The sequence below is a fragment of the Monodelphis domestica genome, chromosome 2 (genome assembly GCF_027887165.1).
Source record: "Monodelphis domestica isolate mMonDom1 chromosome 2, mMonDom1.pri, whole genome shotgun sequence".
NCBI classification, from domain to species: domain Eukaryota; kingdom Metazoa; phylum Chordata; class Mammalia; order Didelphimorphia; family Didelphidae; genus Monodelphis; species Monodelphis domestica.
In genome coordinates this window covers 79,492,819-79,518,770 of record NC_077228.1, presented here as the reverse complement: position 1 = coordinate 79,518,770, position 25,952 = coordinate 79,492,819, and the positions used below count along the sequence as shown (strand labels likewise).

General features: G+C 40.9%; 1 protein-coding gene across 9 annotated transcripts in view; it reads left to right on the top strand.

The window, feature by feature from the left end:
• The window catches only part of RGS8 (regulator of G protein signaling 8), a 71,497-nt gene that overhangs the window by 7,278 nt on the left and 38,267 nt on the right, over positions 1–25,952 (top strand). The window contains exons 1-4 of one of the 9 annotated variants that reach the window (XM_056815623.1): positions 19,634–19,653; positions 20,044–20,117; positions 22,607–22,739; positions 25,838–25,939. In XM_056815623.1, coding sequence (XP_056671601.1) covers positions 22,714–22,739; positions 25,838–25,939 — 128 coding nt within the window. In that variant the 5' untranslated portion in view covers positions 19,634–19,653; positions 20,044–20,117; positions 22,607–22,713. The other 8 variants (XM_056815622.1, XM_056815621.1, XM_056815626.1 and 5 more) reach the window with 8 other exon arrangements.

Sequence of the window (25,952 nt, the reverse complement as noted above, 5' to 3'; positions counted from 1 at the left end):
TGCAAAGGCCAGCAGGTGACACAGGAAAAGTTTAGAAACTAATTTTTACTTTAAGTTGGCCTACAAATAGCCTATGACTAAATATTAACCTAAATTTTACAATTAGGTACTACAAGCACCCCATAAAAGAAAAAGAAAATAATTCAGATTTTTCTGGTATGAAGGGAGGGCCAGAATTTTTTGAAGGATTTTCCAGATTGTGAGAATCCCCTGCAAAGTGAAAAGGATACTGTATTGTGTTTTTATTTATTTTGTTAAGATTTTCTCTACTACATTTTAATCTATTTCTCTATTACATTTTAATCTAGTGCATACAGACTCTAGGCAGGAATTTTTAGGAGGGCAAGGAATTTGACAACTCTGACCTGCACTACTGTAATGGTCTTGTAATTGACCTTTCTGCCTCCAGTCTGATTCCCATTCCAATCCATCCTCCAAGAAATGGCCAAAATGAATCCCCTAAAGAACGGATCTGAACACATTACTTCCCTACTCAATAAATTCCAGTGGTCCGTGAAGTCCCTCTGCCCTATCTCTCTCTCTCTTGCCTTTAGGACAAATTGCTTCTCTGGAGGTTTTTTTTTCTTTTTCATCATTTGAAACCTGCCCCAACCTCTTTCTAGCCTTATTATACATTTTGTTTCCTTTCCCACACCCAGTCTGACTGCCTTTCTCTCTGTTCTTCTTCCCATTTTCATCCCCAAACTTAAATTGGATTTCCTCCTCACCTCCACCTTATGTTGTTGTTCAGTCATGCTCAACTAGTCAAGACCCTGTCTGGGTTTTTCTTGACAAAGATCCTGAAGGAGTTTGCCATTTCCTTCTCTAGCTCATTTTATAGATGAGGAAATAGACAAACAGGGTGACTTATCCAGTGTCACACAGCTAGTAAGTGTCAGAGGCCAGATTTAAACTCAGGAAGATGAGGTAAAACTTCCTGTCTCCAGGCCAGATACTTTATTCACTGTGCCACCTACCTGATTAATTGATTGAATTTAGACCTCATTTTCTGGTGCCCTGGAATCCATAGAGTTATGTTTTTTTTTTTCATTTAATTTTTCAGAATTAAAAGGAATAAGGCTGTTTTTTAAGGGAATAGATCCATGTTCAGGGACACAAGATTTGGTTTGAAAAGGATGGGGGCTATTAGCATCATGCATAATAGGAAGTCTGTAAATCTCCCTTAAGGCTCACTACCAAGTCCTGGGGAGTCCCTAAAGGACTGGAAGAGATGGTATTATTTATTGTGAAATAGCAATTTCTCTTGTAGGGCAAGATCAAAAGGTATCCCGAGTCATCTCTTCCCACTTAGTATACAGTCTTAGGAAGTAACTGGTAGTTTGGGTATGCTTCAGGAGGAGAACCACTACAAATCTATTGCACTGGCTCTGTCAAAATTGAAAACACTTTTATGGAAGGTACATTTAGTTTCTTGAAAGTCCATGGTTCCCCAACACTGGGTGAAAAAGGATTATGGTACTTCAGTTTGGAGCTGTGTTCCCAAGTCACTGATGATTTGTTTGAGTTCTCTTAGTAGCCAGCATTTGTATCTCTAAATAAACTCTGATTTGGAGCACAAGGATAACAGTGTGGCAACAATGACATTTTAATAATATTTTAGGTTTTAAAAGCATATGGACTTAGAAAGCTACAAACTAGTAGATACTGATGGAGTATTGTATTTTTATTGATTTTATTAAGAATTTCCCAATGACATTTTAATCTGATATACCAATAGCTCTATAATGTAGATAGTTTAAAAATTATACTTCAATGAAATGCAAGATTTCATTGGTTCAGATTCTCCTTCCAGCAAGTCTAAATTTTCATGTCTCTGTAGTTTGCATGAATCTCGGGTGACCCCCAATTTCTCAGCATCTGGTTAAAAATCATCATTAGCTGGTGATAATCCTCTCTGAATTTAGATATCACTTTGGGAAGCAGAAAGGTGTTCTGGAAAGAGTGCTAACTTTTGACTCAGCCACTTATTACTTTCATGATTTTGGGTAATTTATTTAACCTCTGTGTGTTTCTCTTCTAAAATGAAGGAGTTGGACAATGAAAGAATGAGTGAATGAATGAAAAGTCTTTATTAAGCATTTATTAGCTCCTCAACCTGTACTAAGTGTTGGGGTTATAAATACATGAGCAAAGGAAATCTCTGCCTTCATAGAAAGTACATTTTAACACATATAAAAGAGTGGTAGCCAGGGAGGGAAACTTGAAAGAGAAAGTTAGAGGGACAATACTTGAGAGACCATGGCAGAATAGATTGATACAACCCGTCCAGGAACAAGGGTAGAATTGATTTGATCATGCTTTTTAATTCCTGAACTGGGGTGAGTGGAGAAGAGGCAGAAAAGGGCTATGAGTCAGTTGACTTCTTCCATGAAGGAAGTAGACCGAGAAGGGGAAATAAAGTCAAACCTGCATTCATCTTTGAAATAGAGGTTTGGGAGAAACAGTCCCCACCAAGAGAGTAGGAACCCGAGAATAGAAATATCCTCAGTTATTGTTTCCGGTGAGGATGGCTAGTAGGTGAAGGATAGTAGAAGAGATTGTAGAAGAAGAGATGGATGACCACAGAGAATGGAATGAAATTCAGCCTGAGTTTCTTGAAATAATGATCCTTGGGAGAGACAATCTAATTAGGATAGTAGGACCCCAAGGGGGAAATTCTTTCAGGGATGTTTCTGATTTTTCACTAGGAATTTGGTAAAAACAGATGGAGGAGGTGGCTTTAAAGAAGGGACTGAGTGGGCTTTTGGGGACCTTATAACTCTAAATCTATGTTTTTATGCTCAAAGGCTTTTCAGCTTGTCAAGATCAAGTTTTCTCTCTGTTGGAATATACTTTAAGAATCCAAGGTCATCCATATTATGTATTTTACTGTACTAGAGTAAATGTTATTGCAATCACAAATATTTTAAAATTTCTCTTTAAAAATTACAGTTTTTTTAAACTAAGCCACAGGTCAGTAAATTAGTCCAAGGTTACACTGCTAGGAACTATGACATACATTCACATTGTTTGACTCTAATTTTAGTGTTTATTATATTGGAGATATCAAACACAAGGCTCATGGGTCACATGCAGCTCAGAATACTCCCAAGTGTGGCCTGAACTGGATTCAAATGTAATTGGGAAATATTTAATGACATAAATAAAATTCAGTAAAACATAAATAATATATGTACTTTTCTAAATCAACATGTGGCGTGCAGGGATCCTTATTATACAATGGTCTAGTAGCCGCCATTTCTATTTGAGTTTGACATAAGTAGTAGTATAGTGGGAATAAGCATGTTAACCCAGGACCTCCTTTCAGGCCTGATTTTTTATCAACTGAGCCAACTAGCTGCTCCCCAAACCCTCTTTACAATAACAACATAATAATAATGGCTGGCATTTATCTAGAATTTTAAGTGCTCTGTTTTCTCATTTGATAAATTCCCAGTAAGTGGTTATCCTGATTTTGCTCAAAATCTTCCAGGGAACTGAACATCGTTGCCTTAGTCAGCCAGTCAACAAGCATTTAAGTGTTTACTACATGAAAGGACTTGTGCTAAGTGTTGGGGATTCAAAGAAAGGCAAGAACACACTTCTGTCATCAATGTGTTGACATTCTAATGGAGGAGACAACATGCCGATAACTGCATACATATGAGAAGTAGAATGTAATCTCAGCAGACTAAGGAAAGACCTCCTTCAGAGGATGGAATTTAAGCTGAATCCTGAAGGAAGCCAGGGGCGCTAGGGTAATGGGGGGGGGGGAGCTGTCAGTGCCAATGCATGGAGTCAGGAGATGGAGAATCTTCAGTCAGTAACCATTTATTAGACATCTATATGCCAGGCACTGTACTAAACACTGGGAATCTTAGGGAGGACAAAAGAGTCCCTGCTCTTAAGGAACTAACTCATAGTCTGATGGGGCAGCCAACATGAAAGGAACTATATATAAATAAAACAGGAAATATTGGGAATAATTAACAGAGGCAAGGAAGGGACTAGCATTAAGGGGATCAGGGAAGGCTTCTTGTAAAAGGTGATATTTCAGCTGGAGTCTGAAGGAAACCAGGAAAGACAGGATGCAGAGATGAGGAGGGAGAACATTCCAGGCAGTAGGGACACTGTCAGTAAAAATGCCTGGAGTCTGGAGATGGAATGTCCTGTGCAGGAAAACATCACACAAATGTGTGCATGCATGTGTGTGTAGTAATGTATAACAAAACTAGAAAGTGAGGAGGAGGTCAGGTTATGAAGAGTTCTGAACAGCAAATAGAGGATTTTATATTTGATCTCGGAGGTGATAGTTTATTGAATGTAGGTGGGAGTGGGAGATGACATGATCACATTTGTGCTTTAGGAAGATTAATTTGGTAGCAGAGGAAGGAATAGAATGGGGAGAGATTTGAGGAAGGAAGATAAACAGCAGGCTATTGCAATAGTCTGGGTGTGAGGTTGTGGTCAAGGGCTTGCACTGGGAGTGTCAGTGTCAGAGGGTAGAATGGGATGGATAAGATATGAGAGTGTCTAACTGGAAAAAAATCCCCAACCCAAAACTACCCAAGTAGTAATAACAAAAGGTCTTTAATTGAGATAAGAAGATCAGAATCTGGGGTCCTTCACAGTACCAGAGTGGGGTATCCATGAAAGATAGAAGGAATAGGGCTTAAATACATTTGGGAGGCACTGTCTCAAGAAGGGGTTACATAAGTTTTTTTACATAATAACCAAAAGTCCATAGACTGTGAAAGGTGGCAATAGACAAAGATGGGGGAGACAGGAGGGTGGTATGATCCACATCAGTGGATTTGTGTCTCTGGGGCTGAGTGAGATCACCTGATGGTCAGCAGCAGCAAGATCAGCTGATGGTCAGCAGCAAGGGCAGATGATGGTCAGCTGCTGCATTTGCTAAAAGTAAAATTGACAGGACTTAGCAACAGACTCAATATGGTGGTAGTGAAGGGTTAAGGATGACTCCTAGGTATGGGTCTGGCATCAGGAACATGGCAGTAATAGGGAAGTTCAGAAACACGCTTCTGGAAAAAAAAGTTCAATTCTGTCTATGGGACATCCAGTTAGAGTTGTCTATATGCATTTGGAGATGCAAGAATGGAGGTCAACAGAGAGATTAGAGCTGGCTAAGTCCATCTGAGAATCACTGGCATAAGGATGATAATTGAAGCCAGGGGAACTGATGAGATCACCAAGTGAAAGCCTTTAGTGGAAGAAGAGAAGAAAGCCCAAGACACCATACTTTTGTGAGTTCTGTGCAAAGAACAGCAAATAGAGTAGAGTAGCTGGATCTTAAGAGTTCATGGAAGGGTATTAAGGTTAAGAAGCCTGGAAGTAGAAGGAAAGGCTAGGATTTTAGATTTTATTCTGAAGGTAATAGGGGAGGCATTTTCTTGACTAGTTTGATGACATGATCCTACCAATTTAGGTTACACTACTTAGTTAGCACTGGTGATATTGGTTTTTCCTCTTACCTATATGCCTGCTCCTTCTTTGTCTCCTTTGCTGGATCTTTATTCAGGTAACAGCCACTAGAATGTTTGTTCCCAGTGCTCTGCTCTGGGACCTCTTATTTTTTCCCTCTGTACTCTTTCACTTGGTGATCTGATCAGCTGCTATGGACTTTGGCAGATGATTCTCAGATCCATTAATCCAGCCCTTACCTCTTTCTGGATATCCATATACAAAGTAATGTCTATTGGTTATCTTGAATTGGATGTCTCATAGACATCTTAAACTAAACATATCCAAACTTGAATTCGTGATCTTTCCCTCCCAAGTCCTCCCCTAAATTTTCTATTACTATTGAGCACTCCATGATCTTCCCAGTCCTTCCAGTAATCTAGGTTTACAACCTAGAGGCCATTCTTGGCTCCTCATTATTTCTCACATCCCATATCCAATAAATTGCCATGTTCTGTTGAGTTTACCTTTGCCATATCTCTTGTATATACCTCCTTCTCTCCTTTGACATTACCAACTCTCTAAATAAGACTATCACATTACTCTTGGGGTATTGTGGCAGCCTTCTGTTTTGCTTGCTTGCCACAAGTCTCTCAATTCTGCTCTCAAAGTGATCTTCCTAAAGCATCAGTCTGACCATAGAGTAGTGATCAAAAAGCTCCAGGGGCTCCATATTATTGCCTCTGTGATCAAATAGAAAGTTCTATTTGGCTCTTCATGATCTGGTTCCAATCTTTTTTCTTCTTTCCTGGCCATTCCATGAATAAAACATCCCATCTCCCAACTGTGGACATTTTCATTGGTTGTTCTTGTGTCTGGAATACTCTCCCTTCTTGTTTCCACCTCCTGATTTCCCTGCCTTCTTTCAGGTCTCAGATAAAATCCAACCTTCTGGAAGAAGCCTTTCCCAATGCACCTTAATGTTAGTACCTTTCCTCTATTGATCATCTCCAACTTATCCTGCCTAGATATTGTTTATACATAGATTATACAGAGTTTGCATGCCTTCTCCCCCATTAGAGTCTGAGCTCATGACTCACAGTGACTTTTTTGCTTTTCTTTTTCTCTCTCTATTTAGTACAGTACCTAGCATATTTGAGAACTATATATTTCTGTATTTAAAATATTTGTTTGACATATCAAACCTAAATTTTTCTCTTTGCTATTTCCAACCATTGGGCCTAGTTCTACTATCTGGAGCTGATAACCCCTCCTTCATCCATATGACAGACCATTCTGAGAAGAAAACTACTATCTCCTCTAAGTCTTGATGAAACATTTTTTTCCTTCAGCCAATTATTATACAGCATACTTTCAAGGCCCTAATGTCCTTCAATCAGTCAATCAAAAGCTTTATTATCTCTCATATATTGTAAGCACTTAATGGACAGCAATTCATTAAGCACCTATTATTTGCTAACTTCTCAGGCCATAAGGATAAATGTAAAAGATTCCTTGTCCTCAAGGAATTTATAATCTAGCTGAGCTAAACAAACATATGTACACAGCTACATACAAAATACATAGATAACAAAGTAATTTTTGTAGGATAGGAATGATAATTTGTGGAGGGGCTCAAGAAAGGCTGCATGTAATATAGGTGGCATTTGAGACTGAACACTGAAGGAAACGAGTGAGTTGAAAAGGGAAGTAAGGAAGGACGAGTACAGAGGAGGTGGGCTCTATCCATCTTGTAAGATTTAAATTCATCTCTTTGTAATAGAAAAACAAGTAGTCGCTAGTCTCGAGAAGCTTCTAATGGAGAGAGCCTATATGGAGATTTTGGCCACAAGTCAGATGGAAAAGTCCTGTGGTCCTCAGGGTACAGAGGCAAAGCTGATGAAATGCCTCTTCTTTAATATCATTTCCACGGACAGAATCCTATCTGATCCTAAATAATTTAAAAACACCAAGGGCTTTGGTGGCAAGTATTTTCTTTGTAAACTCTGACCTTCTATCTTAGAATCAATACTGTGTATTGGTTCTAAGGCAGAAGAGCAGTAAGGGCTACACAACTGGGGTTAAGTGACTTGTCCAGGGTAATACAGCTAGGAAATGTCTGAGGCCAAATTTGAACTCAAGTTCTTCTGACTTCAGACCTGGCTCTCTATCTGTGAACCACCTAGCTGCCCCTTGGTAAGAATTTTCTTTTTGGGTCTTCAGGAGCCATAGGAGGAATATTGAGAGGATAAATTTGACAGGTCTATAGTGTATGTTAAAGACAATGATGTGTAAGAAAGATTATTTGAGGTGAGGTTGTTAAAAGTTTTAAATATCAAACTGAGGAGTTTATATTTGTTCCTAAAGAAAATAGGGAGTTATTGGAGTTTATTGAATATGGAAGTCATATGATCAGACTTTTGCTTTAGGAAAACCAGCTTTTTGGGGAATGGATTAAAGTGTGTGCTGGGGGCCATCAGTCTATGATGACTTGACAGAGTCATGTGTGGTAGCTGGGGAGACCACGGAGTGGTCCTTGGTGAGATGTTACTGCCCACTCTATCCCCCTTGCATGACCTCTTTCATCAATGTCCCTTACCTATGAATTGACATGATTATTATTCCCCCTAGTCTCAAAAGAAATAATGCAAGAGCAAAACACCTGTACCCGAATTCCCTAAAACATCACCAAAAGATCAGACCCTCAAACCCAATCCCAAAAGACTATCACGGGCTAACTTTTACTTAGGTACTTAACTCCCAGCAAAACTGCAGCCACAGGCCAAGCCCAAAACTTTCTCATGAAGCCAGCACACAAATCAGTCATAGAGGCCCATACAATATGTACAGGTTCAGTACAGGTACACTAAGCTTCAATGTGCCTCAGTGACTCAATTACACAAATCAGTAACTCAAACTCCCTAGTAAGCCACCTGTGACAAAATCATTTATCTTGTATTCTGTCTGTAATCACAATACAAAAATATAGAATGCTAATCAAGTGATTTTTAAAAAGTTAATGTATCACTTTTCCAATGATCTCTCTTTGATTTTGTATACCTGCATGCCAAGAAAATGGGTATAAAAATAAATCCTGGGCCTGGGAATGTCAGAGCAGCTAAGATGCAAAGCAGTCCCATGGCCATAATGATTAAGCTGTTTTCCGTTTGTTATTTATTTTATTATATTTATTTTGACTGATCGTTTGCCACCTGTTGGGAACCCTGGAGTCACAAGTGGGGCTGGACCCCAACTGTGGCAAGTAGGGAGAGACGAATCTGGGAGATCACTTAGAAGAGTTAATGAAGGTCTGTTTTATCTGGAACTGAACTCAATGTTTCAGTTATGGTCTGACCAAACACACATACATATACACATTTATATATATATATATGTATATATATACATATATATATACACCTTGTGCTCTCTCTATGTGTGTGTGTGTATACACACATATAGATATATATATAGTGCCTACCATGTTTTATATATATAGCTATATACATCTATATGAATATACATAGCATATGGTAGGCAGTATTCCTTTATCAGCTTCATAGTCCTGGGCACTCTAGACCTCTTAATGCTGTCCAAAATCACATTTACTTTTTGTAGATAATATGCCACACTGTTTTCTCAACTATAAAATGAGACAGAGATGGAAATATTAAATCACTCCAGTATCTTTGCCAAGAAAACCTCAAACAGGGTCATGAAGAGTCAGCCATGAGCAACCGACTGAACAACAACAATAAATTAGTGGATAAACACTTATTAAGTGCCTACTACATGCCAGGCACTGTGCTAAGTGATGGAGATACACAAAAAAGGCAGAAGACAGACAGTTCCTGCCTTCTGGGGGTTTATAATCCACTGGGGGAGACAACATATAAGTGTCTAAGAACAAATGAACTATAGACAATTAAATGAGAAATAATTAAAGAGGGAAAGCTCTGAAATTGAAGGGTTAGGAAAGACTTTCTGAGGAAGATGGATTTTAGATGAGACCTGAAGGAAGTAAGGGAAACCAGGAGGTAGAGATGATGAGGGAGAGCAATCCAGGAAGAGGCGATAGCCAAAGAAAATGCTCAGAGCTGAGAGATGGAGTGTTTTATTTATTAATGAAACCAGTTTCACTCAATCTAAGAGTCCATAGAGGAGAGTAAAGCATAAAATAACTGGAAAGGTAGTTGGGGAAGGGGGAGGAAAGTAGGTTATAAAAGGCTTTGGATAGCAAGCAGAGGATTTTGTATGTTCTTTCTCCTCTTTTTCAGTTTTCCTGGCTTTCTTTAAGACTTAATTCAAATTCCAACTTCTGGAAGATTTTCCGGCTCACTTCCTCACCAAATGCTAGTGCCTTTCTCTGAGATTACTACTTCTGGTAGTAATAATAAAACCATAATATCATGTATGTAATGCTTACTGTGTACCAGGCACTGTGCTAATCTCTTTACAAATATCTACTCATTTGGTCATATATTCTGTATCTATCTTAATTGTACCCAGTTGTTTACATATTTTCTCCCTAGCTGTACAAAACAAATAACAGTATTTGCATTTTAAAATATAAGGAACCTTTATCTAAAAATATCAAAACCATATAGACTCTGTGTGTGTGTGTGTGTGTGTGTGTGTACCAGATTTGGTTCTCTGGCCCTAGTTTGTTGACAACTGCCCTAAAATAGAGTTCCTTTGGACTAAGTGACCTGCACTCATTAAGGGTACCTTGGGACTCTTTTTTTTTTTTAATCTCCTTTTTTACTTTGAGTTTCAAATTCCCATGAGCTATTTTTGTTCTGTCCTTTATAGACCAAAGGTTGTCAACTTTGGTAGAAAAGACAGAAGCAAAATAAAAAACAATGAATAAGTCATCAGTTATCATCGTCCTGTCCAATCCGAGCAGTATTTCAGCCCTTCTTGGATCTTCAAGTCCTTAAAATAGCTAAAAATAAACTGACCAATCAACCACCTTAGAGAAAGTTGTCTGCCCTTAAGGGGCTTACTATCTATCGGGAGATCAATACCTGTGTGAGAGTGCAGTCAATATTAGGCCACAGTATGCAGCTGGGATATGAACTAGGAGATGCTCAGTGGATAAGGTTCTAAATGAAACATACCTCAAGCCTGTGGTTACTGGTCAAACCAGGGTTTTTTGTCAATGGATCAGAATCCACATTTGAATCCATAAATAAACAAATCTTCTGTGGCCAGAATAAATATGTCCTTTGATATACTGATTTAATTTTAGATTTTAACCTATGATTTCATCAGACAGGGAATCTCCTATAATTCCCATCAGCATCTGCATTTGCATGGGGACAATGAGAAGTTAAGTGACCTACCTGGGATCACATAGTAGATGGTGAATTCAAATCTTCCAGATTCCAAGCAGGCTCTTTATCTACAAATCCAGGATTGCTTCTCACTATAATATATTTATTACTGTTTTTAAAATCTTTTTTGATGTTGTTGAGATGAATAAAATATAAATACATTTGAAAACATTCCTGAATTCATAGAAACTTTTGATCATAATGCATTCTCTTTGAGGCAGCTAGGGAGTACAGTAGATAGAGTACTGGATCTGGGGTTAAGAAGAACTAAGTTCAAATATGGACTCAGGTGTGACTGTGGTCAAGTCACTTAACCTCAATTGCCTAGCCCTTTCTGCTCTTCTGTCTTAGAACTGATACTAAGAAGATAAGATGAAAAAAGACTAATACTTATGTTGCTTTTAAGATCAAATGAGATAATATCTATAATTGGCATGGTACCTAGTACATTGTAGACAATAAATGCTTGTTCCCTTTTCCTTCCTTTCCATCCCCAAATATATGATTAGTCCGGTCTCTATCATGTAGGGATGCACTTTGATATTAAAAAGGACCCATCATATTTGTAAAGATTGGGAATTCTGCCCTTGGCTACACACTATATTCTTGTCTTTCCATTCCAAATACTAATAATACTCCCAGGTAATGCCTATCTTATTGACCCATATTTCATCACTGATCCTGATAGATTAGGGAACAACTATAATCCCATGGCACTCACTTTGGGGAAGACAATATAGATTTCTTGTTTCTTATTTTTCCCAGACTTTTGAATAATTTGCTTTTACAGATGCAAGTTAGTGTAGGAAAGTTAGATACTGAAGCTTCCATCATTCAGTGCTAGGGCTACATTTAGGATTTCTCAAAAGAGGTATTTTATAGCATTGTAGGTTTAGAAGTGGAAAAGAATTTAGAGGCCATTGAGGTTAACTTCATTTTGCAGATGAATAAAGCAAAGCTCTGCGATCACTCAGCTAGGAAGTGTTTGATGCCCTATTTGATCTCAGGTCTTCCTGATGCCAAGTTCAGCACCCTCTCTACTCTGCCATGCTGCCCCATTTAAAGAGAAGTATAAAAGAGGAGAAGAGAGCAAGATAAAAGGGGGGAAAGAGAACAAGAAAAAAGATAACCAGGATGGGGGAACCATGGGGGGGGGGGGGAAGGATTGGGCGGGGAATGGGCAGCAGCCAAGGTAGGGAATCAAAGGCTAAGGGGAATAGAAAAAAAAGGAATTTATATAACCTCCTATTGTCCAAGTAGTTCCAAGGGCGGGACAAATGTGTTAACTTATAAATCTCTGCAACACCTCTGGTAGGCAGGTAGGTGGTAAAAATGAATCCTGAAATAATAAGGTTCTATTTATATAGAACCTTTCTCCAAGGAACTCAAATAGCTACACAGACATTATCCAATTAATCTGCACAACCTCCTTCTAAAGTAGGAAGGTACTGAGATGATAATCCCCATTTTACAGATGGAGCATTGGAGGACAAAAAGAATTTCACTGGAGCCAAAGCTGAGTGTCTTTTCTCTCACTCATACAGTGATGCACTCAATCAGGAAGCTTTCCAGGCTTCTCTGTGCTCCAGGTCTCACTGGTCCATTCTATGCCCATTGGCCTCATTTGCAAGTATAGTGCTGGGGTTGGAAGTGGAATTAGATGAGCTAAAAGCATGGGTCTGATTGTCTCCCTCCCCTGCTTAAGACACTTTAGTGACTATTTCTTTTAAGATAAAATGTAAATGGGGCAGCTAGGAATTTAGTGAGTTGAGACAGACCTAAAGCAGTCCTGGCTTCAAATCTGGCCTTCCACACTTCTGGGTAGCCTTGGGCAAGTCACTTAACCCCCATTGCCTAGCTCTTATTGCTCTTCTGCCTTGGGACCAACACTCAGTACTGATTCTAAAATGAAAGGTTAACAATTTAAAAAAAAGGATAAAATACAAACTCTTCATTTTGGCCTATTTCTTTTTGATATCTCCAACTGGATATACTTTAGACTTCTTAAACTCAACACGTCCAAAATCGAACTCATTTTTCTCTCTAAATCTTCCTTTCTTGCCTACTTTCTAGTTACTGGTAAGTACACCACCACATTTCCTATGCACTGGGGCTTGCAACCTCGGTGTCATCATTGACTCCTTGGTCACTCTCTCTCTCTCACTGCCCTGCATCCCAATTTGTTGACATGTTCTATCAATTTTACCTTTTGCAACACACACATGCACACACACACACACATTGATATAGCCGGTGCCTTAATACAAGGCCCCATCACACCACACTTGGACTATTGAAACAACTTTCTGGTTGATCTCCTTGCCTCAAATCTCTTCATCTAATTCCACTTCCAACCCCAGCACTATTCTTGCAAATGAGGCCAATGAGCATAGAATGGAATTCTTTCTTTTTAAAAATCTTTAACTTTCTAAAAACAACTCTAAGACATAAGGATAAGGGCTTGGTAATCAGGCTTAAATGACTTGCCCAAGATCACACAGTTGGAAGTATCTGAGACCAGATTTGAAAACAGCATCTCCCAACTTCAGACCTGGAACTCTTATCTATTGTGCTACCTAGCTGTCCCCACTCCAATCCATTCTTTACTCAGCTATCAAAGTGATCCTCCTAAAGTTCAGGTCTGACTTTGTCACTTCCTACTCAGTAAATTCCAGAGACTTCCTATTACCTCCAGGATCATATACGAAATCTTCTGTTACTGTTTTAAAATTCTTCATAACCTAGCCCCTTCCTACTTTCCCAGTGTTTTTATAACTCAACCCCTCCATATTTTCCACCATTCTGTAGTAACATCAGCCTCTTTGTTGATCCTGGAACAAGACACTCCATTTCCTGACCCTGGACATGTTCACTGATTGTCCCCCATGCCTGGAATGTCCCTCCTCATCTCTGCTTCCTGGTTTCCTTCAGGTCCTAGCTAAATCCCATCTTCTGCAGAAAACCTTTCCCAACCCCTCTTAATTCTAATGCTTTCCTTTTATCCATAATTTCCAAAGGACTCTTTCTAGATCTTGTTTGTATTTGCTTGTTTAGGTATTCTTTCTCCTCTTAGATTGGGAGCCCCTTGAGAGCAGGGATTGTTCTTTCCTTTCTCTGCATCCTTTGCTCTCCGCCTGGTAGATGCTTAATACATACTTAATGGCTTTGGTATTTAACACCCTTCCCATCTGGCTCCAGCCTGCCTCACCAGGCTGATTCCATATCACTCCTCCTCATCCACACTATATTCTGGTCAGACTGGCTTATTTGCTGCTTCTCGTCTGTGACATTTCATCTTTTCTCTTTCTATATTTGCACAGCCCGTTCCTTATGATTGAAATACTTGCTGGAAATCCTTAGCTCCCTGCAAAAACCCATTCAAATCCTCCATTCTCCCTGCTGTTAGGACCCTGTACTAAAATGACTTTGTATTTATTTTGAGTATCCTTATCAGTGCACATGCTATCTCACTTGTTACAGTGTAAGCTTGTTGAGGTCAGAGATATTTATATTTATATCTTTGTATCTTGCTGGCCAGGGTAGCCTGGCACTCTATCCACTGAGCCTGTCTCCAAGATAAACAAAGGATAAATGACTTGCCCAGGGTCATGCAGCTAATAAATATCTGAGGCTGGATTTAAATTTAGGTTGTCCTGACCCCAGGACTAATGCTATATCCACTAAGCTGCTTAACGGCCTCTGCCAGGCAAATAGTAGATGCTTAATGGATTTTTGGCACTAGGATTATAAAGACAAACTTGATAAGTCAAGAGTTTTTACAGGAATCTCCATTTTTGAGAAAATGATCCATTGTTTGTTCTCTAGGCTTTGACACCATACCTCAGTGGTCTTGTATTCCCCCTTTCCTGTTGGTGTTGCATTCTTCCTGGATCTTACATTTTGAGGAAGGGTCCAGGACAGCCATCCTTCATTCTTAGGGCTTTACCTTGGGCTTTCTCCCTTTTCAGCTCTTTTTTATATGTTTTCTTGCCCTGTTAGAATGTAAGCTACTTGAGGGCAGGAGCTGTTTCCTTTGCATGTAGTTGTATCCCCAACTTCAGCACAGTACTTGGCACATAGGAATTACTTGATAAATGCTCCTTGATTTACTAGACTCCGAATGAGATTAAGTACCAGATCTATAAGCTCATAGAGGTGGAATTCCCTGCTGTGTCTATTTTGATGCACTGTCATTGCGAATGAGACAGCTGGATTCTTGGGCTGAGGATGAGGAAACAGGAAAGTACGAAGTCTCTGAATGGTGAAGGGGAAGTACAGGCATTTTAGAGCAAACTCTTTTAGCCAAGTGACATCTTTCAGTCCTGTTCTTCCTTGTGTCCTGCTTGTCTCTGTGGTAACCCTAAAGCATCACTGTTTGTGTTGATTCATGTTTCTACTGTTACTAGGATTGCTAAGAAGTGGAGGTTGCTTTTAAAAGATTTGCAGAAGAGTGTTAGCAAACAGGACCAAATTGAAATCTAATATATAAATGACTGTTTTTATGAAAAGCTTTTAAATATTGTATAGTCCTGGGTGGTATGTTGGCTAAATAAATGCATGTGGGCCATTTTTGATGGACTTGTTCATAAATCTCTTACGTCACTATGGCTTTTTAAAATATTGCATTGTGATATCTAATTTGCTTGCTCTCTCATCCCTTTAATTACATTTTATATGTCTGTATTTGCATGTGTGTGTGTGTGTGTGTATCTTGTGTGACAGTGGCATGGGTTTTCTTTGATAAATTGAAGCCTTCTTTGCTAGAGATACCAGGAAAACTCTCTATCTGAAGGGCCTTTGGTATCTGAGTTATCTCAGATAATCAGCTGCAGACATTTACTTACTATCTTTTCTTTTTAACCCTTTACCTTTTGGGCTAGTATCAATTCTAAGGCAGAATTGCAGTAAGGGCTAGGCCCCTGGGGATAGTTAAATATTTTGCTCAGGGTAACACAGCTAAAAAGTGTCTGAGGTCATATTTGAACTCATTTCCTCCTGACTTCAGATCTCATGTTCTATCTGCTCTGCTCTCTAGCTGCTCCCAGACATTTATTTTTGATCTTGGCCCCAGAGAACTAGACTTTCTTGGCTACTATATCGAACTATTGACATCTTTTGATTCTATGGGCCCCCAAAACTCTAGCTCTGTTTCAGAACTGTATTCTGTGTCTTCCTTAGCTTGAATTGCTAAAATTGATTGTTTTGAACCCAGGTGGAAGACTTTACATTTGCCCTTTTAAAATTTCATCTTATTAGAGTTAAAGAGGCAGTATGGTAATAGTGTATAAAGAGCTGACCTCTGAGTCAGGAAGACCAGGGTTCAAATCCTTTCCCTGACATATACTGACTATATTGCCTTAGGCAAATGGCTTAACCTTTCAGTTCTCTGAGTAGTGACTGTAAGCTGGAAATCAAGTGCCAAACTCCACTGGTGTGGGGAATTTTCCTTCTGGGAGTTCCCCATATTGATGAAATCAAAGGTTCAAAAAATTTAATAAATAGCCATGGCACAACTGGTTAAGCAAATGAGAAAATTAAGGAAATTCAATGTAAAATCAGTTTTTCTCTTTGGAAACGAAAGTGGTTATGTTTTTATGTAAGACAAATTGTACATATTTTGGAACTCATATGGCACCGGGGAACCCTCATGTTTTGGTGACAATTCTACTCCTCTTTAGAAATGAAGTCAATAAATTTGCATTGATTTCCTACTAGACATATGTGCACATGGAATTCTATAGATCTACCCAGTAAAGCTTTGCTAATTCTATTCCTAAAATACTTCTTTATGGTCCATTCAAATACAATGACTTTTTTTTTAAATCAGAAAAAAATGTTTCCAATTCCATGTAAAAACAATTTTTAGCATTAATTTTCTTCTCTCCCTCCCTCTCTCCTGTCCCCCTTCCCTGAGGCAGTAATCAATGTGACATAGGTTATTCTATATATAATAATATAAAACATATTTCTATATTGGTCATTTTGTGGAAGAAGACAAATACCCCCTCCCCCCCAATATAAAATTATAAATAGTATGCTTTGATTTGCATTTAGACTTCATCAGTTCTTTCTCTCCAGGTAGATAGCATTTTTTTCATCTTCAGACCTTTGGAATTATCTTGGATCTTTGTATTACTGGGAATAACTGTCATTCATAGTTGATCATTGCACAATATACAATGACTTTTTAAGGTTAGTTGGTGTCCGCCTTTGCCTCAAGTCTCTCCTAACTCCGGTCCATTCTCTACTTAGTCAAACTGAGTTGCCTACCTCCTTTTCTTCTGTCATTCAGTAATCTCCTATGGCTCCCTATCGTGTCTAGGATCATATATAAAATCCTCTGGTGGACTTTTAATTCCCTTTATAACCAGGCCACCTCATACCTTTCCAGTGTTCTTAAACCTTACTCCCCTCCATGTAGATTACAATGCAATGTTACTAGTTTCCTTGCTGTTTTTTGAACATGACATTCCATTTTTCAGTTCCACACATTTTCATTGGCTGTCCCCCATCCTTGGAACACTTTCCCTTCTCCTTTGTGTCTTCTAGCTTACCTGGCTTCCTTCCAGCCTCACCTAAAGTCCCACCTTCTTCAGGAACCCTCTCTCTTCTTCCTTAATCTTAGTACTTTTCCTCTGAGACAACCTACCCAATCTATCAAATCTATATCTTGTTTGTACATAGTTGTTTGAATGTTATCTCCCTCCTTAGCCTGTAATCTCTTTGAGAGCTGGGACTGTATTATTATTATTTGCTTTATACACCTAGTAGGTAGCACAGAAGACACTTAATAAATGTTTGTGGATTAAGTTATTTGTCAAATTAATTGAGATGTTTAACCTTTCACCAGAAGATTTCGGTTTGAATTCCAGCTATAGTAAACTTAGATAAAATGTTTGACCTCTATTAGCCTCACTGTTCTTATCTATGAAATGGGACAAATAATTCTTATATTATTCATCTCATAGAGTTGTTTTGAGTAAAGTACTTTGGAAAGTTACTTTGTAAAGCTCAAAGTGTTTCAGAGGTGTAACTGGAAATTTTTTTCAGCTGGGGTAAAAACAGGGAGGGGTCTTATTAGTACAGAATTGAAAGGAGATAGGTAGGTTGGGCCTTCATCTCCACAAGGGCTGGGCGTTGGTGAAAGGTAGATGCTACAGAAGGACAATCAAGACTGGTTTGGGGGTGTAGAGCTGTGCTACGAGGTGGCTTAGGTAATGGAACCCTGGAGTTGGGAAGATGGAGAGGTGAGGTGTGGGGACATTAGAGTATCCTCCCTACCGTGTCAGTGCCCTGGGACAAAGTGCTGGGTTTCCCTTGCTAGTTCTAACTCCGCATGGGCATGCATTGTTATGACTGCCAGCAGCACAGAATAACAGCAGATTTCTAGGGATTTCATGTGATGGTGCCGAATGCTATATACGTATAACTACCTATAGCCACAAATTGACTGGTGGCGTTCTTTATTTGCAGCATAGCAAGGTACTTCTTCAGAGAATTTCCCTTTACAATTTGCATCTGTCAGGCTATTTTTTTCATAGTGTACAGTCTCAGGGCAATGATCCGAAGGCCTCAAATCTGCTGGGATATTCATTTAATTTTTTAGGAATTGACACTTGGCTAGCAATAAGGCAGAAAACCAGTGGCAGTGAGAAAGCAAAAACCTCATCCTGTGCCTCTAAGGCCCCATTGCTGAACTGAGTGGCACCATGGACATTATCAGAGCGAGACAATGAGTCACTGTAGAGACAGCAGCGGAATTTATATTTGTTCCCTGTCATCAGGCAGCAGGCGGGGAAGGCAGCATCACTCACTCCCCTGACAGAATGCAGGTTTGCACAAAGAATCCTGAGGTGAAAGGTGGGCTTCTTCCAAGTCCTCACAGCCACTTTTCCTTAGGGATTCCTCCTAGTTTTTGTAAGTTCCTTTTTGGTGCTTGCAGGTAGATGTGAACGCCAGACATCTTTTTTTTTTAGAGCAGATGTGGGCTTAATGCCAGAGAACCCAGGGAGAAAGCCAGACAGGGTGCAGATTTGACTTGCCCTATGAAGCGGGGTCTACCCAGAGCTCTTTCTGGGATGGACACAAAGGAGCCTCTGATTAGAAAATGGGGGAGATGTCTGAACTGAGCAGAACAAAGGGGAGACTCTCACCTTTCTGCAAAGGCAAATTGCAGGAGCCGGATGGAGGAAACTGCTAGGAGACGGCAGAGAAAGGGAGGTGATTTTTCACTGGGGAAAGATGCAGGTGGGAGCAGGGTGGAGGTGATAGATGAGCAGGCTTGGGCAGATAGAGAATATGGACATTGCTCATGAAAAGAAGAGCAGGGACATGACAGGGAGGCAGTGATGAGGAAAGGGGAATGCTTGTCTGTAGGGAGATGACTGAAATGGTACTCAGTGGGGATGCCTCAGGTCTGTGAGGTTTAGCTCTGCCGTGAGGCAGAGTAGCAACAGGAAGCCTCACCACCTCAGAAGGGAGTGGGGTTCGATGGGTAGCCTGTACCATAGCCTTCTCTCTCTCTCTCTGAATTGGCCTGATCATGTTAGACCTAAGAAAGCACCAGGCCGCCCCCTGCTCATTGGGAAGTTTGCCATGGCCCAGGTCCCTGCTGTCAGCAGCTGTCTGGGGCAAGAATTCTCTGATTCCTGATCCCAGAGAAGCTCTCCTCTGACTGCAGCAGAGCTCATTAAAGGCAGGCCGATTGGATGCTTGATTTCCAGTTAAGTCAGGGCTGAGGAGGGGGTGGGGCATGAGGAAAAAAATACTTCTTTCTGAAGTCCCCCTTCCCCTGTCCCCCCGCCCCCCCTCCACTCACACTCCACCCCTCAAAGTCTCCTGGCGCTGGGATGCACTTCCTTTTCATTTAACTGAAGCCCAAGGATTTGAGAATCAGGTTAGTAAGGAGGAAGAGTGCCAGGCAGGGCTCTGATCAGGTGGGCACCTTCTTCGTGCTTCCAATGAAAATGGGTGAGCAGACACCGCGTGGCAGAGCCTAGCCAAGCCACCTCCTGCTGGGTGTGGGATGCTTGAGTATTTACTGGATGTGACAAGCAGAGAGGGGAGCTTTCATCTATACTGCTCGCTGCCTGGCAAAAGTGGTGGGAGGTGTGTGTGTGTGTGTGTGTATGTGTGTGTGTGTGTGTGTGTGTGTGAGAGAGAGAGAGAGAGTGAGAGTGAGAGTGTGTGTGTGTGTGTGTGTGTGTGTGTGCACTCATCCATGAGCATGCGTTCTTCACCCCGCCAAGGATTTGACTGCTAAGAGATAGATTTGCTCTCTCCTCAGAGCTCCTTGACCAGCAGCCTCTCTGACCATCTGGTTGGCAAAGACCCACAGGCCATGAGGACAGGTCAAAGGCAGTGAGTATGGCTTTCCTTTCTTTCTCTTCAATCTTCTCCTTTATTTGGGTGCTTATGTGTGCAGAGTACATTATCCATATTTAACTAACCTATCTTTAACCTACCTCTCTGTGCATATTGATTGCTTTCTCCCTCATGGCTCTTAACCTCTCTCCACTGTCTAGTTTTGGTTCTTCTTTTTACGTTTAAGTCTTGATTTTCTTCCTTCTTGGCTGGGAGGGGGGCTCTCCTTTCCTCTCTATCCATCTCCTCACCCTGTGCTCTCCTATTGAATGTAGCAGTTGGCCTCCCTGGGGCAGCCACAAAGCTATGTTCCCTTTGGGGAACTAGCAAACACATCGCCTCCCATTTTGTAATATCCTAAGATTTGGGGGTAAACTTTGGGTGCCGGGATTTTAATGGCTGAACAAAATCACTGGTTTTGGAACTGGTAAGGGCAGTGAACACATCTTTGAAAGGAAGAGGGAGCTTGGGATATGGCAACCTATGGATTCCCACTGAATGGGATCCGATGCTGGGTTTATCAAGGGAGCAAATCGTTGTCTTGCTTGGGACAGAAGATCTGGGGAGAGATGGAGAGGGTAAGTTAGGGTGATATAACAATGTCTGACAGCAGGCAGCCACAAGACCCAGGGAAGAGAATCTGCTGGAGATATGAGTCATTTTTGGGCCGGGGTGTGTGTGTGTGTGTGTGTGTGTGTGTGTGTGTATGTATGTCCGGGAACTGTAGGGGAAATGGAAAAGAGATGAGGTTGAGGTAGGAGATGCCTTGTCAGGTATGGGCAAGTGCCCTTGCCTGCTCTCTTTGGTTTATAAGGGAGTAGGGGCTGAGCAGGGCAGCACAGAGCTTCTAGCTGTCACTGTGACAGCTAGATAGGAAACCTTGGGTACTCTAGCCATGTGTCTTTCCCTTACACATTGTCTCTACTCTGGTCAAGAAGAAGACTAGGGCCCAAAGGGCTAGAAGCATTGATTTCCATGGCTCCCCTTTTAGCTTGAAACTACTATTTTAACTGAGATTGGGAAAATGTATTCTCTGACTTCTCACACAATTCCCCAGTTTCCTGGAGGAGAGAATTTTTAAAATTATAAAATCTCGAGACGCTTCTTTTGGCCATTTCTGTGATTGCATTGCTATAGGAAAAACCTACCTCTACCTTCTCTGTAACTTAAGGTGTTAGGGATGCCAAGGGAAAAAGAGGTTAAATAATTTGCTTAAGTTCACACAGATATGTGTATATATGAGGTGAGACTTCTCTATGCCTTCTGCCGTCCCACCTCTTAAAATGCCAATTAGTTAACATATATATTTTAAAATCTCTGTATTTATTGGTGGTGGTCCTCTGAGGAACTTTTTATGGGTAGGATGCCCTGTCTAAAACTTTTTTTCTTCCTTCTCGTCTTCTCTCCAGTTATCTTTGTGGAAGTAGAGGGGCAAAAATATACCAGGAGGGTCCTTGCTGAGCAGTTCGGAAGGAAGGAAATATAAGTCAGTTGTTCTTAATACACACTTAGCTCAATATTCTCTCCCTTCTGATCAGAAACAGTCAGGGAAACATGAGATTAGGGGAAGTCAATATGACAGTCTCTCTGCTGATACAGGTAGGATTTGTATACACATACAGAGTCGAGGGGCACCTTTCTCAAGTCCTCAGCAAGGTTTTAAAGTTTCATTCCACTGCATAAAAAGATTATATCTCCTCTGCACTGAAAGATTTTATTTCCTCTGCATCAAAAAGGCTCCCATTTCCCCATTAATCTTCCCTAAAACACATATAACATCTCAAAATTGGTACCTATGAACCACAGAAAGCAGAATTTTCTGGCCATAAAAAATGAGCATTAAGAAATGTCCCTTGTTGAGCCCCCTCTTGCGCTGTGCTCTAGACCTTTGCCTACCTGCCTATCCTTAGTCCCAGCTCTGTTTGTAGCCCTGCAAAGGAGAAAGCTAGTGGGTTGCTAGCACCTGACAAGACTTCCTTGGAGTTTTTCCAACCTTCTTCCCACTCACTCCTCCCTGGGCCATGTTCTCCCATCATAGACAAACTTGGAGAGGGTGGTATAAAACAGAATGCCATCCAAGCACACCATTTTGGATCTATTGGCAGGTACGATGGGGAAAGGGTCATCCAGGCATCATTAGTATGGACTCTCATCCATTAGTCACTTCAGTTTTGCCCTTGGAGAGAAGAGAGAACAGTTTTGGGGACTGCTAGCTCAGTCCTTCCCTTGGGCCATGTGTCCCACTTTCCTCTAAATGATGGCCTGCAATTTGGGAAATAGGAGCTCTGGGCTAATCTTAAGCAATCTGAGTCCACTCCATTCATTTTGGACAGAACAACCCAAGGTGGGAGCCAATGGAGAAAAGAGGGTCACTTGGCTGAGGATACATTGACTCTCCATGCCCAAAGCCAACCTGATTGGAGATGGAGTAAGGGGTTTTGAGAGGGCCAAGGCCCCCTCTTTTACCTAGGATTCTTTGATTTTAGGTGAGAGGACGTGAAAGGGTAAACCCATCCTCCCCGCAGTCTTACCTCCTGCCTTGAAGGCCCTGCAAGCCAGCCAATTAAAGGGTTGCCCGTAGCCGGATGCCTGTATGGCGGCCTTACTGATGCCTCGGAGGTAACTGAACCATGATATGTATTTTTTCCTACCTCCTTTCCTTTCTTCCTTGCTTCTCGCTATCCCTTGCGCTTTCTGCCCCACTCAAGCTTTCTCTGCTCATTGTGCCTTCCCTCCCCGCCGCCCCAATCTTGCATTGCTTTGCCTTGTATGTCCCCTAATGGGGTTGTGATTTTATACAATGTCCTCTGCTTCAATTGGGAGATTCTTTAGTTCTAAACTTTGTGGCTGTCAGGCATACTCCCATCATGTAGATGATGGGCAGGTGTGAGGATGGAAGCCCAAGGAACTGTTATTTGTTCTTATTACTTTTTTGCTTTTTAGCTAATTGGAAGCTTTACATGGTGTTTGCCAGGACAGCTGTTTCAGGGAAGAGAATAAGTTTATTTTTTCTAAGCCCTTCAGGCTACAAACCAAATCCTGATCTTTGGCCCTTGATTTTTCCATTATTTCCAATTTCTTCCACCTGAACTAAGCAGGTCAGCTACAACCTGAGGCTTGACCTAGCCTAGAAAGAAAATAAAACTTGTTCATTCTCAGAGTATCATCAGGGAAAGTTGCTTCCTAAGGCCCCAGAGTAGTCTCTGACACAGGTACTATTATACCCTGTAGGGCCTTGCCAATTAGCCCATGTAGATTTATTTGCAAATTATGATTAACTCAAATTCCGATGGTGCCCTCTCCTTTCTTTCTGAGATAGATAGTAGCAGATGTATATCCATTTTACAGAGGAGGAAAATGAGACATAGTGAGGTGGTCACACAGTTCAGAAATAGCAGATGTGGGATTCAAACCAAGGGTTTTTCTCTGAACTCAAGTCCAAGACTACTTTTCATCTTAGAATCATTGGAAATACTTCCAAGGGAAGAGTTATTCAACTTCATGGTATGCTTTTAAGATTCTGAAGCTCAGAGCGGTATGGCGATGTATGGAAGACCAGGCTCCAGGTCTGTGGAGTGACTTGTGACAGCCCCCACACTCTTGCCTTTACTTGGACTCACTAAATCTGATGACCATAATTAGTCATTTAGAATGTTTTGTTACCCACCCGGGATTCATACTGCCAAAGATCCCAGCCATCTGTAACAGCAAGTGGCTACGCCCTGGCACTAGCCATTGGAGGGGAGAGAACTGTTGTAGTCAATATTTTATAGAGCTATGAAAGAGATGGCTTAGTAATGGGAACTGAGGGAAATGGTAGGAAGATAGGACATGCAGACCCAATTGTCTATTGGAGGTTGAGCCTTAATGGAGACACAAATGTTTTGGATCTCTACTGGTTTTGAAGAGATGGAATGTAGCATAGAAACGTGCTTCTATTGTAACTGGCCTCCCTTGGATGGAATAAAGTGGACCAGGGCTAGAGAAGGTCTTCCTGGGCCAGAGGTGGGAAGTCATTGGGACCAATAGGAAGGGAAGAGAAGGTTTGAAAGACTACTGTTACAGAACTTCCCCTGATCTCCAGGTTGGTTGCTTTGCAAGTAAGGAAATGTGCATATCCCTTTCCTGATAAATGGAACAAAAATTCTGAATATATGAAAGTAAGCTTGAGATTTTGTCTCTTCAGGGTGATATGAATGGCCCATTCTAATGAGAATCTTTCCTATCCTATTTGGCTTTCCAGTCTTATAGTAATGTATAACAGCTCAGTTAGTGACCAGAAGGTGCTGATGTCTCCAGCAGGGAAGGACAATGAGCACACTTATTGATTATATTATATTATAATGAATAATAAGAGCTCATATTTATGTAGTGCTTTAAAGTTCACCAAACCCTTTATCTAATCTCATTTGAACCTCACAAAAACCCTGTGGGAGAAGGTGCTGTTATTATCTCCATTTTACAAATAAGCAAACTGAGGCTCAAGGAAGTTCAGATTTTCTAAGGGTCACACACCCACAAGTATCATAGTCAAGATTTGAACCCAGGTCCTCCTAACTGTGAATCCAACATTCTAGTAATTATACTAATCTGCCTTTAGCTTCAGCTTTGATGTGCCCTGTATTTTGATCACGAGTACCCTCAAACACTCAAATGAATCTGTGATTTCATTGATGTGACTATTTCCTCCAGCGATGTGGATCATAACTCACCCATGCCTCCCCATCATTTGTGAGTCTTATCTGTGCCATCCCATTAGTTCATCATAGAGATTCCACCCAATGTGCCCGGTATCTTCCTTGAGGTCTCCTATCAACCCAAAGATAACAATGAAGCATGTGAGCTGCCCATCAGTTAACATATATGAAAATATTGGTCAAGGCTGGGTCTTTGCAAACAAATGCAAGTGATGGGTGAGTTGTTGAGATTAAAATGTGTTGCCGTTTTGATTTGCCCCAAGTGATGTTAATGAAGGCAGAGAGCTTACTTAATGAAATGATTGGAATTGACAGTGCAAGTGTAAATAGGATGCCAACTGATGAATGCATCATTATTTCTCCCCTCCTCACTCCAACCTCCTTGGTTTGAAGTTCTAGCATAAGGAGGAGAGGTTGGTCTGAGGAGGGATTTCAATAATTAGCCCCATTCCCAGTCATAATCACAGAGGACTTCCTCATTCTGCTCAACTCCACATGCCATCTTAAGTCCTCATTGCTGTGATCTGGCTTTCCAGTACAGACAGTGGTAATCGATAAGGCTTGATCTTGCCCTTCAAATGCTGATGCCCTTCCTTGGGCTTTGTGGGCCTTTTTACAGTGAGGAACAGTTGCTTGCTCTGACCTTCCATTGGGATGGAAAGATGCAGGTTGTTATTTTGACATCACTGTAGCTCCTTTCCCAATGGGGAAACCTGATTTAGAAAGTCTTCCAAGCTAATGACCTTCATTGACTGACTTACCACCAATTTGCTGTGGAAGCTTTAAAAAGCACTAGACCTCCAGGGGAAAGGTACCTGTTATGTATTCAGGTAGTCAGATAATGCTGCTGCTGAGCTTTCTGGTTCTTTCCTTCCCTTTTGCTCATGAAATCTCCAGGGTGGTTGGGTGAGCCAGTGAGCTTCTCAATGCTTTGTGTGTGCACACCTAGGCACCCTTTCTGTTGATCACCATTTTTTATTACAGTTTCTCTCTTCCTTCTGCTCCTGTTGTTGGTTGCAGGAACAAAGGGATGAGGACTCGTCTGGGATGCCTATCTCACAAATCAGATTCATGTAGTGATTTCACAGCTATTCTTCCTGACAAGCCGAACAGAGCTCTCAAGTGAGTATGGACA